The sequence below is a fragment of the Notamacropus eugenii genome, chromosome 1 (genome assembly GCF_028372415.1).
Source record: "Notamacropus eugenii isolate mMacEug1 chromosome 1, mMacEug1.pri_v2, whole genome shotgun sequence".
In the NCBI taxonomy this organism is placed as follows: Eukaryota; Metazoa; Chordata; class Mammalia; order Diprotodontia; family Macropodidae; genus Notamacropus; species Notamacropus eugenii.
The window spans coordinates 640,667,829-640,692,184 of record NC_092872.1 but is presented as its reverse complement, the minus strand read 5'-3'; the positions used below and the strand labels follow the sequence as shown (position 1 = coordinate 640,692,184).

General features: G+C 35.3%; 1 protein-coding gene across 1 annotated transcript in view; it reads right to left on the bottom strand.

The window, feature by feature from the left end:
* Positions 1-24,356, bottom strand: part of VPS54 (VPS54 subunit of GARP complex) — a 70,681-nt gene that overhangs the window by 10,514 nt on the left and 35,811 nt on the right. Inside the window, exons 11-20 of the mRNA XM_072635416.1 lie at positions 19,924-20,020; positions 16,064-16,401; positions 9,425-9,554; positions 8,280-8,461; positions 6,404-6,516; positions 4,960-5,017; positions 3,417-3,522; positions 2,527-2,614; positions 1,488-1,609; positions 1,315-1,395 (exon numbers count right to left, since the gene is read on the bottom strand). Coding sequence (XP_072491517.1) covers positions 1,315-1,395; positions 1,488-1,609; positions 2,527-2,614; positions 3,417-3,522; positions 4,960-5,017; positions 6,404-6,516; positions 8,280-8,461; positions 9,425-9,554; positions 16,064-16,401; positions 19,924-20,020 — 1,315 coding nt within the window. The remainder of the gene's footprint in view (positions 1-1,314; positions 1,396-1,487; positions 1,610-2,526; positions 2,615-3,416; positions 3,523-4,959; positions 5,018-6,403; positions 6,517-8,279; positions 8,462-9,424; positions 9,555-16,063; positions 16,402-19,923; positions 20,021-24,356) is intronic.

Below are 24,356 nucleotides of genomic sequence, written 5' to 3'. Positions count from 1 at the left end.
CAACAAGTCTAAAACCACAATGTATATATTTTCCTCCAGGCCTGTTTCTCTTTTCATTTATTTCTCTCTTCTACCTGAAATATTATCATTATTGATTTTCTCTTCCCCCTTATATCTAATCAGTAGCAGAATCCCATCAATTCTATCCCTGCATTATCTCTAGTATCTATCCTTGCTTCACTATTCCTAGTGCCACCATCTTAGTTCATGTCTTAAGTACTACTCACCTGTACTATTATAGTGACATTCTAATGGGTTTCCCTATTCCCACTCTTCACCCCTCCCAATCCAAGATAACCTTCATCATGCTACCAGACTAATCTTCTTTACCCATAAATATGGTCACATTACTGCTTTGTACAAAAATCTTTAATGATTCTTTTTGTGATAAAGTTCAAATCCCTTACTTAGCATGGATTCAAAGCTTCCATACTCTGGTACTGCTGTCTTTCCAGGCTTCTTTTATACTTCTCCCCTACTCTATATTCCAGCCAAACACCCTACTCACACCCCACAATTTCCCACCTCTATGACTTTGTTCATGACATTCTCAATGCATAGAATATTCACTCCTTCCCTCTTACTACCTCTCGAACTCCTGCCTCTCCTTTAAATCTCAAATGTCCCCTCTTCCAGAAAACATTCCTTAATTCCCAGCAAAACCTTTCCACTTCAGATCTAATATAGGCTGTGATTTGTTCTTCTTTTATAGTTATATAATTTTGTATTCTAATTATTTGTCTGTGTCAAATACCCATTCTGTACTCATAAGCTCTATGAGAATAGTGTTCCTGTCTTATCTAAACTTTGTATTTCACCCAATGCCTAGCACAGTGCTCCATATACAGTGGAGCAGTGTGCTTAATAAATGTTTATTAAATTTTAAATTTGAATTACCTGGTACTTCTACTGCCTCAAGGACACTCTTGGATTGTAGAGTTCACACTAAAATCTGTCTCCTGAAAAAAAGAATGTGCTTTCTCCTACTAAATTAATACAAAGTCCCATATTAAGTATTGCTGATATTATCTGTATTTTTTCTTCATGGATTATCTCATCTACCTTGGGGACTTGAGCATACTGTTCTGATGTTTTTTTAACATCTGAAGCATATAATTTACCTAGATATCTAGATGCATGGCTATCCCCGTTTTCCTAAATTACATTCTACCAATTAGTGACCAGAATTAGTAAGTCCAGAATAGCCACTTCAAAAAGTTTACATTCTCTTCAAGTTACATACAAAAGATCCTAATTAAATTAAAAAGCCATTTTGCTCTTTCAATATATTTGATTACTTCCATGCAACATTACCTTAGATAACAGTTTGTCAAATAAGTTATCCATGATGGCTACCAGTTTTGCTGAGATTTCTGCTATGTGGTCATGGTAATCCTGTAATGAAAAAATAAAGTCTGAGTTTTCAATCCCCAGGTACATCTAAGGTAATTTTATAAAACCCAAGTGGAAAATACAAGAAAAATTACCTTAGTGATATGATCAAAATGCCTAAGCATGCTGTACTGCTTAGGCTGCAGGCGAGCTTCAAAATGAGCTCGGATCACAGGAATGTAGTGTACAATTAACTGGAGGCAGCGTGAAGAAAGGGCTGTAAGATTTAGGGAACATGGACAAGAGAAAGGAAACGAAAACAAAAGGGTCATAGTAACTTTAATTGAATTAACTAAAAATATAATAATTACATACAAGTCCCAGCTGATTCTGTCAACGAAGAGAGCTGTGCCAAAGATAACATATTCCACTACATTTAAGAAAATCATCTGGCCACAAACTGTTAATTTGAGTCCTTCCTCCCAAACAATGTTCCCAATATAATCCAATTCTAATTTCTATCAGTATAACTAGTCATGACTGACCAATCTATCACTGCCTATCATTAGACAGTATCTTTCATCCTAAAACACTCCATACATATTATATTTTTAACATATTTTCCTGAATATTAACTAAATAATTTTTCCTGAATATTAACAATACTTTTCTACTTCTATGATCATGAATGAAAAAGAGGTAGCCTTTACCATGCCTGAACAAAGCTAAGCCCTCCTTGGACTATGTAAGCCTCATCTTCTCACAGCCATCTTCAACCTTGTCTCTCACCAGTATGCTTCCACCCCCCACCCCCTCCTCTTATTCCACCTGTGACACAGAGAACTGTATTCACATCAATACCAGAGCCTCTGGTAAAGGCATTTTGGTTAACTGCTAGATTATTATATTCATCATCACTGTGTAATCACCTAGACCACAACTCATTTCCCTGGCAACCACTTCCCTGTATTTGTCTTTTTCCTTGAGGAAAGAGGTGGTCTTCCTTTTGGATTTATATCCCTTTGGCAAATGACTCTTAAATGTTTTTCATCCTTCCTGCATGTACTACTTAAATTTAAGAACCTATAGTTGACGTTATACAAATTCAACATACTATAAAAACACGATCGGCCTACGGACATTGCTATAACCTCACAATACAAAAGTACAATTTTAAAATGCAGATATCCATACCTAAGTTTTTTGTAGTTATCGTTTTTAAGCCAACGACCTGCAAAGCCCCTGCTCCAAGAACTAACTGGCAACTTCTTGAGTTGAAATACTAATGGGTAGGAAGGAGGAAAACAATGTACAGATTAAAAACATTTTACATATAAAGTATTTCCTTCTTATCCACTGACCAAAAAGAAACAAAATTGTTTAGACCAAAAAAATCTTTCTGAGGGAAGAACCTTTAACATTTATAGTCTAAGAAAAATAATAAAGGCTTCTACATAACTTCTCAGGCTTTAAAATAAAATTTTCAATTTGCATTCAAAAATCAATCTTAGCCAGTCTGCTTTAAAAGTCCTGTTTCAAAAGTATAACACATAATAAGAACTTTTTTGCAGACTGAAATCTGACTATTCCAAGCTTAAATTAGTTAAAAGATGTTATAATATTTTAAGAAAAGCATTACAATACTTCCACTTTATTCACTTCACTAGCTTAGTAAAATTACTTTTTAAAAAAATTTTCCACCTTGGCAAGATGAATTGTGAAAAGTTTAGTGAATTTTTAATTTTCATAACACACTGAAAACAACTATGGTGGCCCCACTCACTTCCAGCAGCTAATGTACACATTTTCAGATTTCAGAGTTAGTAAGCACTGCTACATGGCTTCTGATGACGAATCACTAAATGACGAATGAGAGGCAAAATGCTGCTCCCTTTCAATCATTTCTTTATAACATGTTGTGATTCAAATGTCAAAAGACCAAGATCCTAAAAAGTTACTTTATCTTGACATGCTGTCTCAGAACTCAAAAATTCAAATTAGATCACAAAAGCAAGGAAGTACAAAGCTTAATATATAACCTGTTCAAACAATTTTTCCACACTGACATGAAAAATCATACATACCTTCAATAAATCTGACAAACGAGTAAGCATGTCAGTAGTAACAGATGGGATGTTATCCACACACTGGCAATATTCAAGGATAATTCTTATTAAAAGCAACACTGTTCTGTGAAGGGGAAAAAAAGACAACTCAACATGAAAAGTTTACTGCAAAAAGAAAATCAAGCCAATTTAGAATATAAACTTAGAAATCCAATAGATGATAAATTCGTTAAAAAAAAGTGATACACCCTCCCAACTTGTCATTTTATTAATTTTTAATATTCCCAATGTTATATACATTAAACCATCAAAGTCCAAGCTCTAGGAGGTGCCAGCATGGTTACCTACTATGTCTGTCTTCTGAGTCCCAGTCTAGCTAAACTCAAAAATTTAGCTAACAGGAAATTAGCTATTAGGTAAGTTAGTGAACATATCTCCTAAAATGTGATGTTGCAATCTTCATCTGCAGAAAAAATACTCACAATTATGATGTACTAATGTAATCAGTAGCAATAGTGTGTGGAAAAAACATGCACATAAATTTTGGAGGGGAAAAATTTACTTCTATGTTTCCTCTCACAATAGTGCTACTAATTACATCAGTATATCACAAAATTTACTATTAAAGTTACTGTTGACAACTGAAATAAAAAGATCTAATTCTTCTAACCCAAACAAGCAATGGCTTACTTAAGATATTAAATATTAAAAGGTTTGTAGTGCTATATAAGCAGTCTCGGAATAACTAGAAATCAAATTAGTGCTATTTGAAAGGAAGTGAAGTCACTCTGATACAAAATGAAGAATAAAATTTAGTACTAAGCCAGAAAATGTTTTTTAAAATGAAAATTTCCTTCATTAACCATCCAGTTTTTGTAGAGTAAATAAAATTTTAGCTGTTATGCTTAAATAACTCTTAGTTATGAGTGCTAATGGAGAAGGAAAGAAAATTATATGAAATAAAAATATATACAAAATAAAAACAACCAATCCAAATTATACGTATTTGGCTTCAAAGTTAAGGGACATATCAAATCAGAGATATACATACAAAAATACACAGGCAATACAAATACATGCTCTGCTTAGCCCTTTCATACTTTGGCCCTACTCTTGGTATATTAGGATCTATGTGGATTCTGAGTCTGGAAAGGGTTGGGAATAAAGGGGGGTTCAAAATGTTATGTATTATCAAAAATTTACTATATAGTATTATCACATTTATTCTGTTAAAAAATTATTTAATTCAAATATTGCCATCACAGATTTTCTTAAAAGAGGAAACTTTAAACATTTTATCTCACATTTCATAAGAATTTTAATTAAAAATTAAAAATTTTATTTTAAGAACTAATGCTATATCTGTGTAAACAATATTTAATGATATCAAATGAATCAATACCGTAACAGAGGCATATGAAAAGTGGTTAAAAAAAGTTTTATGAGTCAAAGAAATTTGAACTTTCCTTCCAAATATTCCTACTGCATTTGAAAAAGAAAAGAACTTCAGTTTTTAAAAATATGGTAAAAATGACACAAGCAAAAAAAAAATGCAACTTACCCAACAACAGCATATGGCTGTCCTTCAACTATCAGGAAGTCAGCAGGCTTTCTCTCCTCTATAGTAAGAAATTTAAAAAATTAAGCAAACAAAACCATCAACAAAATCATTAATTATTGTAGAATCACTTAAAACAAATTGGAAAAAGTTGAACAAATCACTTTCTGGTTATGGACTGAAATCAATTCATTTCTGAAAGTAAGTGTTTCTCCTTTGGAAACAGAGCTACCATTTCAATTTGTTATGTGTTCTCTCTGACTGTAAAGTGCTTAATTTCCAAAATTTAAAAGGCACTGATATATGTAAACATAAACTTCTGGGCAAAAACTACAAATTTATCTCTGTTACAAACAATACTGCTATATTTTCAGCACATGGTATTAAATAAAGTAATTTAGAATCTCCAGTTAAAAAACATTATTTCAGGGGATCTGTGATTCATTTCATCAGTGTGAGTACTTATTCTATAGAGGCAGATCACAATCTCTGGTGAACAGTCTTTAAATTTGCTGTGGTGGAAAAATTAATCAATCTGCCACAAGTGTGAGTCAGTGAGCCAATCAATAGCGCCTTTTGCACTCCAAAGATCTGCCAAAAGACAGGCTATAACGTACTGACCCAAACTTTAAGAACCTTGCATCACTCTCCTTGCCACAATGAGTCCTTGGAATAGGAATTTGTGGAGAATGTATATGATTAAGACAAAAGTTTTCCCTAATCTTTTAGCCAATTAATTCAGATCCCATATTTCCAACCTGAGTTCTGCTACTTTATGTGGAAGAAAATGCCTTAGACAAATGGCAAAATGTTAATATAACCCTAAGGCTTTAACCTTTCATTTCACTCTTGAAAGGTCTAACTACTATTTTGTTATCATTCTCAAAGAAAAAAACCAAATATTGCAGAGAAGAAGCAGGGAGAAGTTCTATTCTCATAAAGGAATTGAAAAGATCTTTAATATATATATCCTCTGAGGAAAAAGAAAGGAAGTGATTCACTTTTCAGAATAAAAACATGATGAAGTCAATTCCTCTGTCTTCCCAACTACTAATTCAGAAGTTTCACTTCAAACCAAAAAAAGTAACAAGGGTTCTTACTTAGTTGCAAATTATACATGAAATAAAAATTTCATAGAATAAGATGGATCCCAGTTATCAGGAGAAAATTTTAAAACATGATATACAAATATACTTTAGAACTTCAACGATCTCCACAACATGGGTAGTCTCTCTACTTATGACCACCGTATTCCCTTCACAACTTAGTAGATGGTCTCTCAGACTTGTATAGAAACTTCATCACTCTGCATCCAACCAGTTAGGCTGATCTTATCAAGACAACAGATATACAGTCAATCACTAAGTCCAAACACTGCAAAAATAACAATAAGGGGAGATGGCAGAAAGAATAACATAACACTAGGTTTGTGAAAGACTGCAAATACCTCCAGATTTTTTTTCAGGTAAAGCAATCTTCCCATCTGTTATGGAATCAACAAGGTCCTGAAATTCTGCAGGCACATCAGCTTGTTTCCACCGTTCATTCTCTAATAGGAGACTATTTAAAAATTAAAGGTAAAGTTAAAAAAGAGAAAGGTGAAAGTTGGAAATGTTTTTATGACTTCTTTTATTGCTAGGATAGAAATATAATTAAAACTAAGTGGGTACAAATTGGATTTAAGAAAGCTTAGGTGAGTGCAGTAAACAAATAATTCAATGAAATGAAGTCTTTGATGGGCAACCTATTAACAAAGAACTCTCCTTTTTAAAGCTGTATTTCCAATATTGTGAGAGAGAGCAAAGAGTTAAGTTTCCACAGAGTAGCTATTGATGAAGTCACTGAGAATAAGTCAGAAAATAAGAAAGCTAGCAGACTGCACGTTGGCTCAACCAATCAGGAGACAGACAGTAGCCTTCAGAAAGTCACAAAATTTTTGATAAGGAGGTCCAGACCTGGAACCAGCCTGAACCAGTCAGGGAATATGACCGGGAATAACTGGCAGAAAGCTTTTCTTCTTTGCGTTTGCTTAATAAACTACTTGCATATTAACTTCTCCGCCCAGGGGGAAGAAATAGCACAAAATTAGGCACAATTCCTATGTTGGGGGGAACATATCAAAGATATATGTAGTAGGCATGTAGAGAAGATGGTGTATGTGTTTATCCTTCGTTCTCGAAGAGGACCATGACATCAAGATGATGACATGACTTGCAGCTGACTTTGATTTGAGTGAGGGAGGGCTGTGCAAGGTCACCAACCTCACCTTCTTCTCCTGAGCCATCAGAGTCCAGTGACCAGATATTCATCAGGATGACTGGAGATGGCCCAGGATGCATTATGAGACCCTGGCCCTTTTAGGCTAAGATCCTATTATATTCTCACTTTGAGTGAGATATACCCATTCAATGAATAGGCTTCTTTAAGTAGTTACTCAAGGGATGGCCCCTTTAATAAAAAAAAAAAAATCAAACTGGGAGGGTGAGACCCTCAGGGTTCCTGCATAAAACAGAAACAGTTACTATTTAGTAATTACATTCACTCTGTGCTAGGTGGGTGGGAACTTGTTGACCAGTCTATGAGCTCCAGAGTAGGTACACCCTTTGATTAGGGACACGAATGTGATAGAATGGTACTAAGCTGTAAGATATCACAAATACGAGTGATTTGGGAAGATCAATCTTGACTCCAGTGGAATGCTGATGAAATATAACCTGCTTCTCTTGGTAGAGAGGTGAAAGACTCTAGGTGGAGAATGGGGCAAGAGAAGATGGTGACTTAATGGAGAACGGACCAATCTGTCTTCTGGTGGGAGGATCTGTCTTGAAGTAATGGTATATAGCTCATCTTGCTTCTGTATCCAGTGCTCTTCCTTCTTAGGGAGGGACTGACCCCGCTTTTGGATAAGGTGTTTGATTCCTCTGAACTCTCCTGTAATAAATTTTCCTTGATGCCTTTTAGTGTCAAGCACATTTCTAACAATATGATCTTAACTCAGGGAGTGATGACAGTTAATTTGCTTAATTTTGTATGAAGTAGCTGCTAGCACCAAGCAAGTTTCTAATGTGCCGCTGATAAGAATGTTCCTCTTGTGTGCTATTTAATTACAGTCATAAAAGAAATCATTAAATATTTTAAATGAAAATCCAGTAAGGTGATTTTTTTTTATTCTCCAATTTAACTTTATTTTTTAAAGAAAGGTATGGGCTAAGATGCTGCTATTAAACAAGCTATTAAGGTTTTCTATTGCTCAGATACATGTAGTTTGTTAAGGAAAAATAATTTTTTTAACATTAAAAAGCCAAAATGAACACTGGGGATACCTGAGTTTGGTTTTTCTCTCTTCATGAAATCTATTTACAAATTTATTAGCTTGACTCTGAAGAGCCCCACGTAGTGACATACTTTTTCGTCCACAGATCTGTTCAGTATCTAAAATAAATGTTTCCATTAATCGAGAAAGCGCGATGAACTCAGAGGAATTCAACTTCTCAAGAAAGCCATCCTAAATTTACAAAGTAACACAAAAAACTTCTGTCAGAAAGTTAGCAGAGTACCAAGTCATGGTTCAATTATGAAACCTATAAACTGAAACCAAATATAATCTATAAACTTAAATCCCTAAAATGGTTTGTTTCAGAATGATAAATCAAATCTCCCTATATTATTGCTCCAGCAACTAGACACAAAAAAGTTTGATGTCAAAATCTAGAAATATACAATTACCATCACTAATCTATTTAGTCTAACTTCTTTTCCTCCAACCAAACTGAGTTACTCACTGTCCCTAAATACTTCCTCATCTTCCTTTTCTCTTCCATCCCCCCCTACCCTCTGAAATCCTACCAAGATTAATTTCAAATGCAAGCCTTCTTATAGGAAGTTTTTCCAGATCTGTCCACTAAAATGCAATCTCTTCCTTCTTGGAACCCTCATAAGACTTTCTCTGTAACTCTACAATAGTATTTACAGTCTACCTTATAGTCTGTGATTTGTGTCTTGTGCTATCCTTTCTACCAGCTTCTTTGATGAAAAATTCTATCTAACCCGTAACCCCTCCCATACTTTAGCACACCACAGCAGACCAACAATGTGGAACTAACATATTAACAAATAAATTCATATTAATCATTTAAACTTTTAAAAAGTATTTTCCCAATTTCACTAATAAAATAATTCAGCAAACTTAAAAGCATCGAAGTATTTTATAATTGATCATTGTTTTGGGAGATTTTAAATTATAACCAATAAAATTTCAAAATAAGGCTCTGACTCATTTTTAAAATCAATAATAGCCCAAAGCTTTACATTTTGTTTATTTGGACTACTCTGGACTTTTTTTTATTCCATTAATCAAAATCCCCATATAATCTATAAAACCGATGATCCTGGTGATAGCTCATTATTTATTTAGCGCTTTATGTTTTGTTTTATTTTTAAACTCTGAATCTCAGTCAAGTTAGCTAACCTTGGCTCTTGCCATAAGAAATTTGACCGACCGATCATGGCATATATCTGAAGCATTATACAGCAATTCTTGAATGTTATTTGCCAGCTTCCCCAGCTCTAAGTCAGTCAACTTCATGTCCTCACTGACCCTGAAAATGACATAAGGTTATTTATAAGTCAAGTAAGATAAGAAGGCACATTCTTCTTTACATCAAACATACTCTGAGGAAGAATAAAGAAATGGTTTAACAATCAAATGAGAGAAAGTCTGTACTACACAATATGTATAATACTATTTGTGATGAAATAGCTCTTTAGTGTGCTGAGAGGATGTGAATCATGTGAGACTTGACATCTCTACTTTAAGGTTTTATAGGATGAACTTGAATTATATTTGAAAGCTCCCAAGCAGAAAACCTAATTTCAGTATGAAGGGGACGGATAGGAAGGGATCCTTGGTTTCAGACTATAAAAGTTAAGAACAAGAGAAAGATGAAGGCCACTGTTATGTCCCCAATAATCAATCAAGAAATTCATGTGGTGTAGGAGAAGAGTGCCAGCTGAAGAATCCCAGGCCCTTAGCTCATATTCCTCCTCTAATGTTTTGCTCCAGTAGATAGCAGAAAAACCAATGACAAAAGGACCATGGATCTCAATTTTAGGAAGCATGGACAACAACAGGGTTTCTTTCATAGCCAAATAAAAAATATGTATATATAAAATGCAGATCTCTCTCAGCACTAGAAGAAGAGGTAGGTATAAAGAGCACCTGCTCTCTACTCTGGCTCATAATTTAAAGCTCATCCCCTGCTCTTCCATTTCATCACACATTCCTCCCCTTCCCATACAAACTCCTCTTCTTGTTCCACATGCTTGTTTCCCTATGTCGTGAAGGCATGCCCTCCTCACTTCTCTCTTTAACTACTTCTTTGAGATTCAATTCAAACCTCTCCTGCACGAAGTTTTTCCAGATCCTACCAGTGTCCTCCCTTGCAAAACAACCATCTTTTTCTTAGCAGACTGTAAGCCTGGGAAAGAAAGGATCTTTTCCTTCCATCTTCATATCCCAGCACCCAGCACAGCACTGAGCACATAGGAAATACTAATATGTGTTTAATTAAACTGAAGTAAACAAAAAAAAAAGAGGGAAAATCCAAAGAGATGGAATCTAAAACTATACCAAGGTTTAATGAAATGGTAGAAAAGGGTGATAAAAAAGGGAAGAATGCAACCAGCATTTATTAAGCACCATATAATGTTAAAGGCACTGGTCTTAAAGACAAAAACAAAAGCATTCCTGCCTTCAATAGTAACATGAACAACAACAATAATACACTAGCATTTATAAAGCATTTTAAGATTTGCAAAGAACTTTACATGTTTCTCATTTAGTCTCAACAACAACTCTCTGAGGCAGGTGCTATTATTATCTCCACTTTAAAGATGAGGAAACTGAGGCTGAGAGAGGTGAAGTGACTTGTCCGGAGATATAAAGTTAAGAAGTACCTGAAGCAATATTCAAACCCAGGTTTCCTGGCTCCAATCCTAGCGCACAATCCAATGAATCACCCAGCTGCCCCTAAAAGGGCTCACGTTCTAAGGCTGAGGGGTGGGGCAGGGACATACATTTTACTTAGAGAACAGACCAAAGCTGAATAGAAAATTTGACATTTAAACATAAGACTCAGGAAAAAACATAAACAGGTAAACATGAAAGAGTAATCCTAAGGGTCACAACAAAGTTTAGCTGTTACCATTCCTATATGAGAAGGTGACACATGCAAATCCTAATCATTACTAGGGCAGTTAAAAGGACCTTACACAGACAAATGGCATGGATGTCAGTTGGAATAATCTCCAAAAAAAAAGAAAGAGGTAAGAAAGAAGGATGCATTGAGAGAAGGGGGAAGGAGAGGAGGAATGCGGAAAATATTCTCACATAAAAGAGATACACAAGGAGGAGCTTTTACAGTGGAAGGGAAAATGGGTGAGGAAGGTTTCAACATCTGAACCACATTCTCATCAGAGCTTCCTGGTTTAAAGAATAGATACAAACTCAGTTGTATACAGAAATACAGCTCACCTAATAGGGAAAGAGGAGAAAAGGGGATAAGAGGAAGGGGGAAGCAGATTAAGGAAGGCAGTGATTAGAAGCAAAATAGACTTTTGAGGAGGGACAGGATAAAAAGAGAGACGAAGCAATAAGAAAATAGGAAAAAGACACAGTAGTCATAATTATGAATGTGAATGGGAGGAGCTCGCCTGCAAAATAGAAGCAGATAGAAAAACAGATTAGAAACCAGAACTCAAAAATATGTTGTTTGCAAAGACACACTTGAAACAAGAAGACACAGAGCTAAATAAAAAAAAAAGCAGAATCTAACGTTTCAGATGAAATAAAAAAAGGCAGGGGCAGACATCTTTATCTCAGACAAAGCAAAAACAAAAATAGACCAAATTAAAAGAGATAATTGTGGAAATGACATTACGCTAAAAGGTATCGACAATGAAATGATATCAAAAATGTTTAAAGTTTCTCTAATAAAGGCCTCATTTCTCAAATATGTAGTGAGCAGTGAACTGAGTTAAATGTATAAAAAGTACAGGCAGTTTTTTGATAGTAGTTCATGTAGAAAAGCCTTGGAGGGTGGGGAGGGGGTAATTTAGAGGATTACAAACTCAATATAAATAGGCAGTATGAGATGGTAACCAAAAAAGCTAATGAAAATTCTAGTAGGAAGAGATAAAAGGAGAAATTCCATTTGAAAAAAAAAGTATGGAAAATAAAAAACACTTGGAAGCCCACCTGCCAAGAAATACGCAGGAACTATATGAGTACAACTACAAACCACACTTCACACAAATAAACAACTCTAAATAATCAGAGAAATATTAACTGTTTAAGGGTCAAAGTGAGCCAGTATAACAAAGATGACAATACTATCTAAGGAAAAAATTACAAAGTTCATTTGAAAGAACAAAAGGTCAGAGGAAATTAATCAGGAAGAAGTGTCAAAGGAAGAGGAGCCTGGCAGTACCAGATTTTAAGCTACACTACCAAACTGTGATCAATCTGATACTGGTTAAGAAATGGAGTTGATCAGTGGAACAGATTAAGTATACAAGATATAGAAGCAAATGAGCGCAGCACCCTAATGTTTGATAAACTCAAAGTTATCAGTTATTGGGACAAGAACTCACTACTTGACCAAAAATGCTGGGAAAATTGTAAAGAGTCTGGTAAATTCTAGGTACAGACCAACATCTCCCACCATAAATCAAGACAGGCTCCAAATATATGACTTAGACAAAAAAAACTGCATCATACCCAAATTAGAGAATAAAGATTTATGGACAAAGGAAAAATTGAAGACCAAACACAAAACAGGGTCAGAGAAGGTATAGTGGACAATTTTGATTAAATAAAATTTAGAATGTTCTGCACAAACAAAACCAATACAGTAAAATTAGAAGAGAAGCAGGAAACTGGAAAATAAATATTTGCAGCAAGTTTCTCTGATAAGGTCTTATACTTCATTTGCGTGGACACAAACACATGTGTGTATAAATATATCCATGTATACACACATAAAATGTATAATATGTATATACATACATTGTGTGTGTGTATGTGTGTGTGTGTGTATATATATATATATATATATATATATACACATATACATACACATATATATAAAACTGATTCAAATTTATAAAATTAAGAGCCATTCATCAATTGATAAATGGTCAAAGGAAATGAACAGGCATGTTTTAGAAAAATAAATTCAAGCTATCAACAGCCATATGGAAAAAAATGTTCCAAATCACTAACAATTAGAAAAATGCAAATTAATACAATTTCGTACTTCTAACTATAATGGAAAGTAGGATCTCTTGCTATTTTTGTTTCAGACAATCAAGTGCCTCTGACGGAATCTTGCCTTTGATTAATGAAGAGTCTTTAACTAGAAATAGTGCATAATATAGTAGAGAGAGTTTTAACCAGACATGTGCAAGTAGGCTCCAGCCAATCAGATGCTGAGTAGAACTGTATATAAAGAGAGCCAGAGCTGAGAGAAGATGAGAAGAGAGCCAGCGCTGAAGGGGAGAGCCAGCATTGAGAAGAAGAGAGCTGAGAGGAGACCTCTGACAGTTGAGAAGTCCTATCTGTTGATCTGTGTTGATTTTTCAGACAGAAGTCCTGTCTGTTGGTCTTTATAAGTTAATTGCGATAATGGTGCTGGTGGTGTGTGTTAGTTTTGTTGCTGCCCTGCAGAGTTTTGTTTTCTCAGAGACAGAAGCTGTGGAGTAGAGCAGCCCCATGAGCTAAGACATGGAGCAGGAGCTGCCTATGTGTGAATTCTGGCAAGAGTTGGGAGTGGTTGGCCCACAGAGAAAAAGCCATGGGACTTGGAAGCCAACCGTGAGTTAAGATGCAAGAGGACTTTACTCGGACACTTGATATTGATTAAGAAGATTGTTTTCACAGTGACCTGGGGGTAGATACACAGTGTGGTAGTTTGCAAAAGGACTTTCCTTGGATACTTGATATTGATTAAATGATATGTTTCACTTAAAGATGTTGCTGTGAATGCCATGCTTTACATTACTGAACAATGCTTAGTTTGTTGTGGAATAAGGAGTTCATTATCCTATGCGATCAGACCCCTGAAATCATTCACAGCAGCAGTCCTCGGTACGCTGCCGTGATTGGTATTACATTAACCTCATGTTTCTTAGACTGACAAAGCTGACAAAAAGGAAAATGACACGTGCCAAAGGGGTTAATGCACTACTGGGTGGAGCTATAAACTTGTCCAAACATTTTGGAAAGCAATTCGGGAATTATGCCCAAAGCTATTAAACCATGCACTCTGGCTCAGTTATGTTACTACTAAATCTCTACCCCAAGGAGATCAAAGAAAGAAGACAAAGACCCATAGGCACAAAAATATAGCAGTGCTTTTCATGGTGGCAAAAAATTAGAAAACGAGGAGGTTCCCTTTGACTGGAAAATGTCTAAATAAGGATATTAAGGTGATGGAATATTACTGTACTGTATGAGATGATGAAGAGAAATCTGAAAAGACTTGAATGAACACTTGTAGAATGTAGTGAGCAAAACCGGAAGAATAATTTATATAATAAAAATAATATTGAAAAGACTTCTCAACTTTGAAAGATTTAGTACCTCTGATCATCAAAATGACCAGAATGAAAGAGGCTACTCATCTCCTGACAACTCAGAGTTATGACGCTGAGGCATAATACTTTTGGCTATGGCCAATGAAGCAATCTGTTTTGCACGACCACACACGCTTTTAACAGTGGTCTCATTTTTCTTGCTTTCTCTATGAGGGGTGGAGGCAGAAAGAGCATGGAAGGAAGAAAAGGGTATCTCCATTTGGAAAAACATCTAACTTTTTTAGAGGGCATAATTTTGTTTTAAAGCTAATGACATCTTGGGTTAGGACTCATCACAGATAATATACTTCAATAACAAATGAGGGAAGTTATAGGTCTGACATATTCTAAATATGTTCTGTTTAGTGTCTTGACTATAGTGTGTGTTCAATACATGCTTATTAATTGATTAAGCACAATATGTTAAGCATGCTGAGAAGCTGCTGTGCAATCAGACTAAGGCAACAAGGTGGGGAGGGAATTCCTCATCACACAAAGGTCATTTGATGGAATTCAGGATATTTGAACCTGGAGTAAAGAAAACTTAGGGAGGATATGAGATTGTTCTAAGTGTCTGAAGGATCATCATGTGCAGAAAGGTTTAGATTTGCTTTATTTGTTTGAGGACTGTTGTGAGGAAAATTTTCCTTCAATCAAGAGGAATTCTATCGCTTTGCACATTTTCTATTCATTTTTCAGCATTCCATTTTCGACGTGCTTTGATCCTATTAGTATTTCATATAATTAAATGTATGAAAAAGTGAATCCACATTTAAACTGTAAACCACATCACAAATTACCTAATTTTCTTAAAGATAGTACAGAATAAAATAGAATTTTTTAAATGAATCCATACAACTTGTTGCACTAAGTGATTCTGAAGGTACCTTCTTGTTTGAACCTTCCTACAAGTATGTTAGTGAGAAAGATAACAGTATCTCAACACTGGAAAATCAGCTTTCAATTGTTTAAAATACTCAAACTATAATACTGGCTGCCTAAACAGAGAAAATCATTTGGAAGATATGTAAGAAATGTAGTGAAAAGCAATAAGTATCTTCTGAAACATACTTAAAATAGAATGTGGAGATTTTTGGTGGCAATCTCACTTATGATAGGCAACTGGACCACATTCTAGTTACTGTATAAATAGAATAATGGCAATAATTTGCTACCATTAGTCTTCTTTTATTTAAGAGCAAAGCACAGATCCACTTGGATTTTGTCCCTGACCCATAAAAAGTTTAAGTTACATTTTTTAAATAGTTCAAAACTCACAGGTTTCAAACCTTTTTTTCCTCTTTTAAAGAGCTGTGTACATTCTTTTAGCTAATTAACTTTACAACATAAAACGTAGTTCAAGTTTCAAATTTTATATATTTCTATCAAAACAATAAATAATGTATCTAAACGAAACAACTGTCAACAACTTGCCAAAATATGGTCAATATTATGCAATAGCCAGTATACTTACATAAGTTCAACACCTCCTGGGGTAAGAGAAGATATTTGCTCTTTACTGGATGAAGAGTCAGTAGTACATTCTGGTTCGGATACCGAATCACTGCTGCAGGGTTCACTGCTTGGAGATGCATTTCTTTGAGAGGTAGTGTCAGTTACTCCAGGTGGTAGATCACCCTCGCTAAATGCATCACTTATAAACATACCTTCATGGGTTAAATACGCCACCTCTGTATCTAATGAATTGTCTTTTGCAGCATTCTTCTGTTCTGAAGTTTCTTCCAGTTCCCTAGTTCTTTGATTTTTATCAAGGACTGAGAGGACAACACTTCGAACAATATTTAATGTTGCCTAGAATAAAACATAAAGTGATTTTTAAAAAGATTTTTTCAATGTTCTATATCCTTACATTTTAAATCAATGAACTTCTCTCTCCCCTACCCAGATGGGAAACTAATTTCTTATATTTGTCACTTCAATTTTACAATAAAGTGAAGATGTCCACCTTTAGAAAAGAACTACAGAAATAAAAAGAGTAACACTTAAAGTACCTACTTCATTTCCAATAATTATAATGTCACTTCAGTTTTGATGTAAGGTGAAGAACATCAATTTTGTCTGTATTTTTATGTGTAGATAATTTGTAGGTACACTAAAACCTTTTCCTGGAATTTTTTGGGGGAAAGGAATTGGTGATTTTTCATTTTTTTTCAAACTAACTGTTTCTAATTGATTCATTCATTAAGACAGCATTTTACAAGCAGTACACCAGTTCAGAGCAGAGGGAAACTCAAATGAAAGTCATTAATCTACAATTTCTGCTTTCATGGACCTTATTGTCTAGCAGTACTGTGCAAGTAAAGTGTAAAACAGGATATGAGAATGTAGGAGTGGTGCAGGTGTTATGAAAAAAGTCAAGTACAATAAAAGAAGCATTTCCAAGCTGGGTGAGAACAAGGAAAGGCTATTTCAGGACCAGTGTTGAGGATAAGACAAGATGCTGCTGAGCAGCGATCCACTTTGTTCAGACTGGAGTGCACAGAGGAGGACAGTGACACGCCGCTGGAAAGCCAGGACTGCAGCTTCTCCAGGGCTTCTGAGGCTCTGATAAAGAGCTTACCGGTCTGTAACTGGTGGGCAATAAGGAGCCACTGGAGCTTTCTCAGCGCGAGTGACACGAGAGCCACGCAGAGGGGACATTTTATAAGGGCTATGATTTCACGATGGGATTTCCTTCACTAATACAGACAGTTTCATGAGCTGCTGTGGCCAAAAAATTCATCACTTGATGTCCAGCCTTTTGAGTGGAACACTTCCCCTTGGTTAGATTGCATGGTCCTCAGAAAACATACTCAAAATCGTGTTAGGTGGTACAGTAGATAGAGCACCAGTGCAGGAGTCAGGAGGACCTGAGCTCAAATCTCACCTCAGACACTTGACACTCATTAGCTGTGTGACCTTGGACAAGTCACCTAACCCCAACTGCCTCATCCTGGGTCATCTCCAGTCATCCTGATGAATATCTGGTCACTGGATTCAGATGGCTCCGGAGGAGAAGTGAGGCTGGTGACCTGCACAGCCCTCCCTCACTCAAACAAAGTCAAGTGCAAGTCATGTCATCATTCCTCTGATAGCATGGTCTTCAGCAACAAAGGATGAACACACTCAAAATAATACCTAAACTCCTTTAGCTTGTTAAGATCTACCAAACTGTGGGCACAGGACACCCACAACAGAAAGAGACAGCTCTGAATAGGTCTCCAGTGGAGGCAATAAGGAAGATATAAACCTGGCAGAGATGTAAAGGATATATTGCAGTGGGCAGAGCCTTAGAGGGGGACAAAGCAGCTAGGAAGCTATTGCAGTCATATTAGAAAATAGTAAGACAGACCTGAATTATAGTTAATGGCAGCAGATTCAGAGAAGGGAAGGACATGAGAGAGATTGTTGAGGTAAAATTTACAGGACTGTGTAACTGATTAAATATGGAGAAAGAAGAATTTAAGATAATATTGAAGTTTTGAGCTTGGTGACTGGATGACTGCTAGTGTCATTAGCAGAAATAGGGAAATCAGAAAAATCTAAAAATCTATTTTAAAGAAAAGACGCTAAATTCTGTTTTAGACATGATGAATTCTAGTTGCCACCAGCAAAGAGGGAAGTCAGTGTAGAAGATGACTAATGAGAAAGAACCAAAAGTGTGTAGCATCAAGGAAGCGAGGAGAGAAGGATCTACGAAGGAATGCTGAACAGTCAAACACTGCAAAGATGATGAAGAGGAGGACAAGAAATGGCTATTACAAGAAGACCAAACACCTTTGTTGAGTCTTCAGCACTTTAGCAATTTCAGCAGAGGACCACAAGTTGAAGCCAGAGTTCAAGGAGTTAAAGAACGAGCAGGCTGGAAGTAAGGAAAACAGAGGCTTCAGGTCCAGCTTGCTTTTCTCAGTTTTAGGATGACATCAAGAAGTCGGATGAACAAAGAAAGCACAGCTACAATACAACCATACACAATAACGAAAATTATAAATGAAGACAATAAAAGACAACAAAACTCAAGTTAAATATACTGGACAACGTTGGTATCAAATGGTTAAGGTCCAAATATTGTACACACCTTTCCCTTCTATTAATCCATCAACTACAAAACAGAAAGAGAAATACCACTGTTTGAAATTACTTTTGGGGGGTAGAGAGTGGGGAGAGTGGGGAGAGTGGGTAGAGATGTGTTGAGGGGCTGCTTTAATTGTTGTATCAAAACAAGATATAGTGTTTAGACATGAAATGAACTTCATAATTTCCTGTCTTTTTATGTAGAGCAGATTGAACAAAACTGAGTGTTTTTCTTGGCTTTTCAGTCATGGAGTAGAACGACCTTTACCTGAACGACACCAGATCATCCTGAAGTTGTATAAATCATGAGTCTAAGTCTTCCCTATGTAGCAGCAGGATTACAGATGTATGCCACCTTGCCTGTCTACTACAACATTTCATCATTACAAAATACCATCTTTGAGATATCTATAAAAACCATGGAGTATTAGAAAATCAGGGCTCAGAATCACTGTTACAAAGCACCACCATATATATGAAAAGAATCCAAGGATGTGAATAAGGAGAGCCTTGACCAAGCCATGGCCATTCCAAACCCACTTCCTCCACTTATGAGCAGTTGGGGAAAATCATTTAACCACTCTCAACCTAATCTTACTGACATGTAAAATGGCTGATAATGCCGCCTGGGCTACATGCCTCACTGGGTTGTTATGAAATTCAAATAACCCAATGTTTGCAAAGCACTTTGTACACCTTAAATGCTATATAAATGTTAGCTATTCTTCTTAGCTATTCTTTAGCATATACAAATCTTAAAACAATTTAACATGAAAAATGTTATCAAAAAATAACCTGTATGTATTGACAGATGTGTGTGCTATTAAATATTTAGGTCTCCATAAAATATTTATAAAAGTTAAAAAATTATACTTTATTCTATATAATTCCATATTTCAGTGTTCTACAAAATTCATAATATCTCCAGTGTAGGTATTTCCTCCACTGATGTAGATCACCATCCTTCCACCCTCCAGAGATAGTTTCTATGAGTTACGTGGTTGAAATAAAAAATCACTACCTCATGATGAATCTTAGTGATGTCTCCCTAAACATGGCTAAGAGAGTCTTCAAATAATAAATGAAAGTTTATGGCAGAAACTTGAGAACTGCTGTTGGCTTAGTCTTCAATAACCTAACGTTACCTCCAGACCATAATTAGGGATTTAGTAGACAAGTTTGATTCAATGGTATATTAGGTATCTGAGAAGCTAACATATAAAGGTTTTCAGAGTATACTGATAATTATATAAGCCTTACCTTAACCCTCTGGAGGAAGACTGTAAACTTAGAGAAAATATCCTTTAAGAGATCAAACCATTGAGGAAAATTCATCAATCTCATCTGATCTGCAAGTCTGCAAAAACATAAACAATTTAGGGAACAGTAATTTTTCCTTTAACTTAAATTTTTTTTTAAATCTCTTGTTTATATCTCACCTTCATTTCTAAATATGTCCCTCCCTCACCCATCCAGCAAGCCACCTCTTATAATAAAAAAAAAAAAATAAAGAGGAGAAAACAATCTAGCAAAATAAATCACACAGATCCAGCCTAACAGTATATGTAATTCTCTACACCCATAAAGAAAATGCATACTTTTTCATCTCTTCTTTAAGACCAGGTTTGGGCCATTATAATTACATGGGTTTCAGCTCCGATAGCTTTTTTTTCTCCCATTTACATTATTATTGTCATTAGGTATGTTGTTCTAGTTCTGCTCATTTCACTCTGCATCAGTTCATATATGGATGAAAAGCTTTTCTGAATTCTTCAGTCATCCTTTCTTAGGAAATGGCTAAAACAAACTGTGGTACATTTATTACATTTATGTACCACAATGTTTAACCATTTCCTAACCTACAGGTATCTACTCTCCAGTTCTTTGGTCCCACAATTAGTGCTGTTATGAATATTTTTAAGTATGTGGTACCTTTCAGTGTCTTTATTTGCTTGGGCCTAGCAGTGGCATCTCTAGGTCAAAAGGTATAGAATTCACTCACTTTTTCAAGCATAATTACAAATAACGCAATTTTCAGAATGGTTAGGCTGATTCACAGCTCCCCCAACAATGCATTACTGTGTCTATCTACCCAGAATTTTTCCCCATCAGTCATTTCTTTGTAAAACTTGGGAAATTTTTCAGTTTTTTTGATTATCATTTATTATCAATGATTTGGAGCAATCTTTCATATAGTTCAACATTTACAACCCTTTTGAGAATTTTTAAAATATCTTTTTTACTATCTACTGGGGAATGACTCTTGGTCTTATACATGAGCCCCCTAAGGGCCCATGCAGATCTTCCACACGGATTTCACCAAGGGAATCTCATCAGAAAGAACTGCTAATTCAAAAAAGCAATAACACGCAAACCTTTGCTTTCTCTTGACCCTGATTCATCCAGACCCTATCTGGACAGACAGGAAGCATAAAATGACCACTCACATTGCTCTGATGAATTGAATCACCAACTTTCTAGTAACACAGAGGCCCACAAGGCCTTTCAATCTGCCTGCTCTAGTATACTAAGGTGATGTTTTACATTTGGGCTGTACATTCCTGACCCACAGGAACTACCATATGACCTGCTGATTTATAGACCTTTCCATCTTCCCTGGAGTGAACTTTCCTTTAAGTGTCATATTCCCCAATTAGAAATCTCCATGAGAACAGAGACTAACTCATTTTTTTCTATTTTTAGTCCCAAGAATTGGCATATAGTAAACACTAAATAAATACTTTTCATTCATTCATTCTCTTCTATGTTTTTATGACATAACCTTCAAAGCTACATTATCATTCTGAGCTTATAACATGTTGGTATAAACTTAAATTTGGCCAACCTTTTTTCAAGTTTCCTAAGAGCTCTTGTGAAATAGTCATTTATATCCTTAGGTTTGCCAAACACTGGATTATTGAGTTAAATCATTTCTGTTTCTCATCTCTGCTGTTATACTAATCTACTTTTCTATTTTTTGAACTGGTACCAGTTTTGATGATGAATACTTTTATAGTACAATTTTAGGTCTGTGCATGCAATATTTTCTCTTCATTTCCACTTTTTTTTCATGATTCCCCTTTTGAAATCCTGAACATTTTGATTATTCCTAGAAATTATTTTGTCTAGTAATATAAAGTATCCTTTTGGTATTTTTGTATAGCACTAAGTATGTAAAATAAGTTAGGTAGTACTGTCATTTTTTTAATCATACTGCTATAACCTGATCATTAGCAATCACTATTCCAATCACGTCATTCTTTGTTTCTTTAAGGTGTTTTATAATTACATTTCTATGAATATTGAGTGTGACTTGGAAGATAGACTACCAAATATTTTATACACAGAGAAGGACTTATTCTATATACTGCTAATTTCCTAAAGCTATTAATCATGTTGATTAATTTCTTTGATGATTATTTTATGGTTCAGTAAACTTATGTCACCTTTAAATAGGAATCATTTTCTCTCCTCTTTTATTAATGGCATGAATTTCTTTTTCTTGTCTTATTTACTATAGCTAGCATTTCAAATAACAATAAGGAAAAGGCGCATCCTTGGTTTAGCCCTGAATTTTTAATAAAAGTTTCTAGAGTGTATCTATTGCAAATAACGTTAGCATTTGGCACTAGATATATATATTTTAATCATATTTAAAAAGTCCCTTCTCAGTGTATGTTTCCTATGTACGAATGATTGTTATACTTTGTCAAAATGCTTCTTCTGCATCCATTAATATAGTCGTATGGTTTGGATCTTTTTGTTTTTACTGTAATCATGTTAATTGCTTTCTTAATGTTGAACTGTGCTTGCATCTCTGGCATAAATCCAAGTTGGTCATTACAAGTAAGTTTTAGATATATTGTTAGAGTTTTTTTTTTGCTGGAATTTTATTGAAAATTTTCAGTTTGTTAATGATAATAATAGCTAGTTAACACATATACTGCTTTAAGGCTCCTAAAGCATTTTAACATACTTTATCTTGTTAACAACACTGGATTTGTCTATAGTTCTTTTTCATTGCTGCACGGTTCCCTGGTTTAGGTCTCATAGGAAAGCACAGCATTCACTGGTACTGGTAAATACGTATAGACCAGAGTGCCACCCTGTATTTCCTTTGCACCTGGTTCAATTTCTTTTTGAGATGAATAATAATTAACCAGCAAATTACTGATAACAATAATGATGATAATGATGATGATGGTGATAATGATAACTAACATTTACAGAGCATCACTATGGGCCAGGTCCTCTGCTAAAGGCTTTAAAAAAAGTATCTTACTTGATCCTTACAACAACCCTAAAATGTAGGTACTATTATGATCCTCATTTTACAGATAAGAAAACTAAGGGCAGACCAAGGTTCAGTTAACTTGCCCAGGGTGGTACACCTAGGAAGTGTCTGAGGACAAATTTGAACTCAGATCTTCTTGAGTTTGGCTTGGAACTCTATACACTGCACCACCCACTGAATTGAAAAATTCCGTGCTGTCTCAAACATAATATGCTACAGAAGAGAAAAAGACATTTTTATTAATGTATTATTAAGTGACTAGATTCACTGAAATCGGAAGTTTGTCCCTACATGATGGTCTTCCAGGCTTTCCTTGTTGAATACCTCGTAGTGATTCATAAACTGTATCAACATATGAAAGTTCGCTGTATACTATTTCCACGTGAATAAGTTTCATGATCACTGACTAAACCCTAAGTACTACAGTTTTTATAGGGAAATACATAAATCATGGCCAAATGTAAAAAAAAAAAATATTCTGGAACAAAAGTAAAATACATCATCTTTTCTCAACAAAATGATCTTTTTAAAATTCATAACTTATTTTCTGCTGTTAACCATAAAGAATTTTTTCTAATATAGCTGAAGCCAAACATTTGTGAAAAGATAGAAGAAAATAAAATTACAAAACCTAAAATTATTTCAAGAAACACAGTATTTCATAAAATTAGGATTACTTATTTACTCTAATGGGGCAGCGAGTTGCCCAGTGGATAGAGCACTGGGCTTGAAATCAGAAAAACTCAACTCTGAGTTCAAATGTAGCATCAGACACTTTCTAACTATGTGACCCTGAGCAAGTCACTTAACCCGGTTTGCCTCAGTTCCTCATCTGTGAAATGAGGTGGAGAAGGAAATGGCAAACACTCCAGGAGCACTGCCAGGAAAACCCCTAGTGGGGTCACAGTCAGACACTACAGAAAGGGTTCAGTAACAACACTAAGGACTCATAACAACATTCTAAGACTTCGAATGAGTTCCTATGTAGCTTGAAAATTTATTCAACTAAATCCAACAAATATGTAAATACTCATTATGCGCATAAAGAACTGTAGCCCCAAAGATAAAACAGAAGTTTTCCCTTCTCTAAAGAAGTCTAAAATCTAATAGGCAGGGGTGAAACACACACACGGGTAAGTGGAAAATGATGAAAAGTATAACGCTTAACACAGTACTTTTAAAAGTTCATAACTAACAAGGGGTAGAGATGGAATACAGCATTAGAGATTCAAGGAGGGAGGAATGATGAGGAGAGGTTTGATGAAGGACAAAGGCCCCAAGGCAGATGGAAAGAGAGATATGACAGACCATTCTCAATACATGGACACAAATACTAAAAATACAGACGATAACTTGAGGCTAAGAAGAGGTCCAGGCAATGTGCTCTATGGCACTTCAG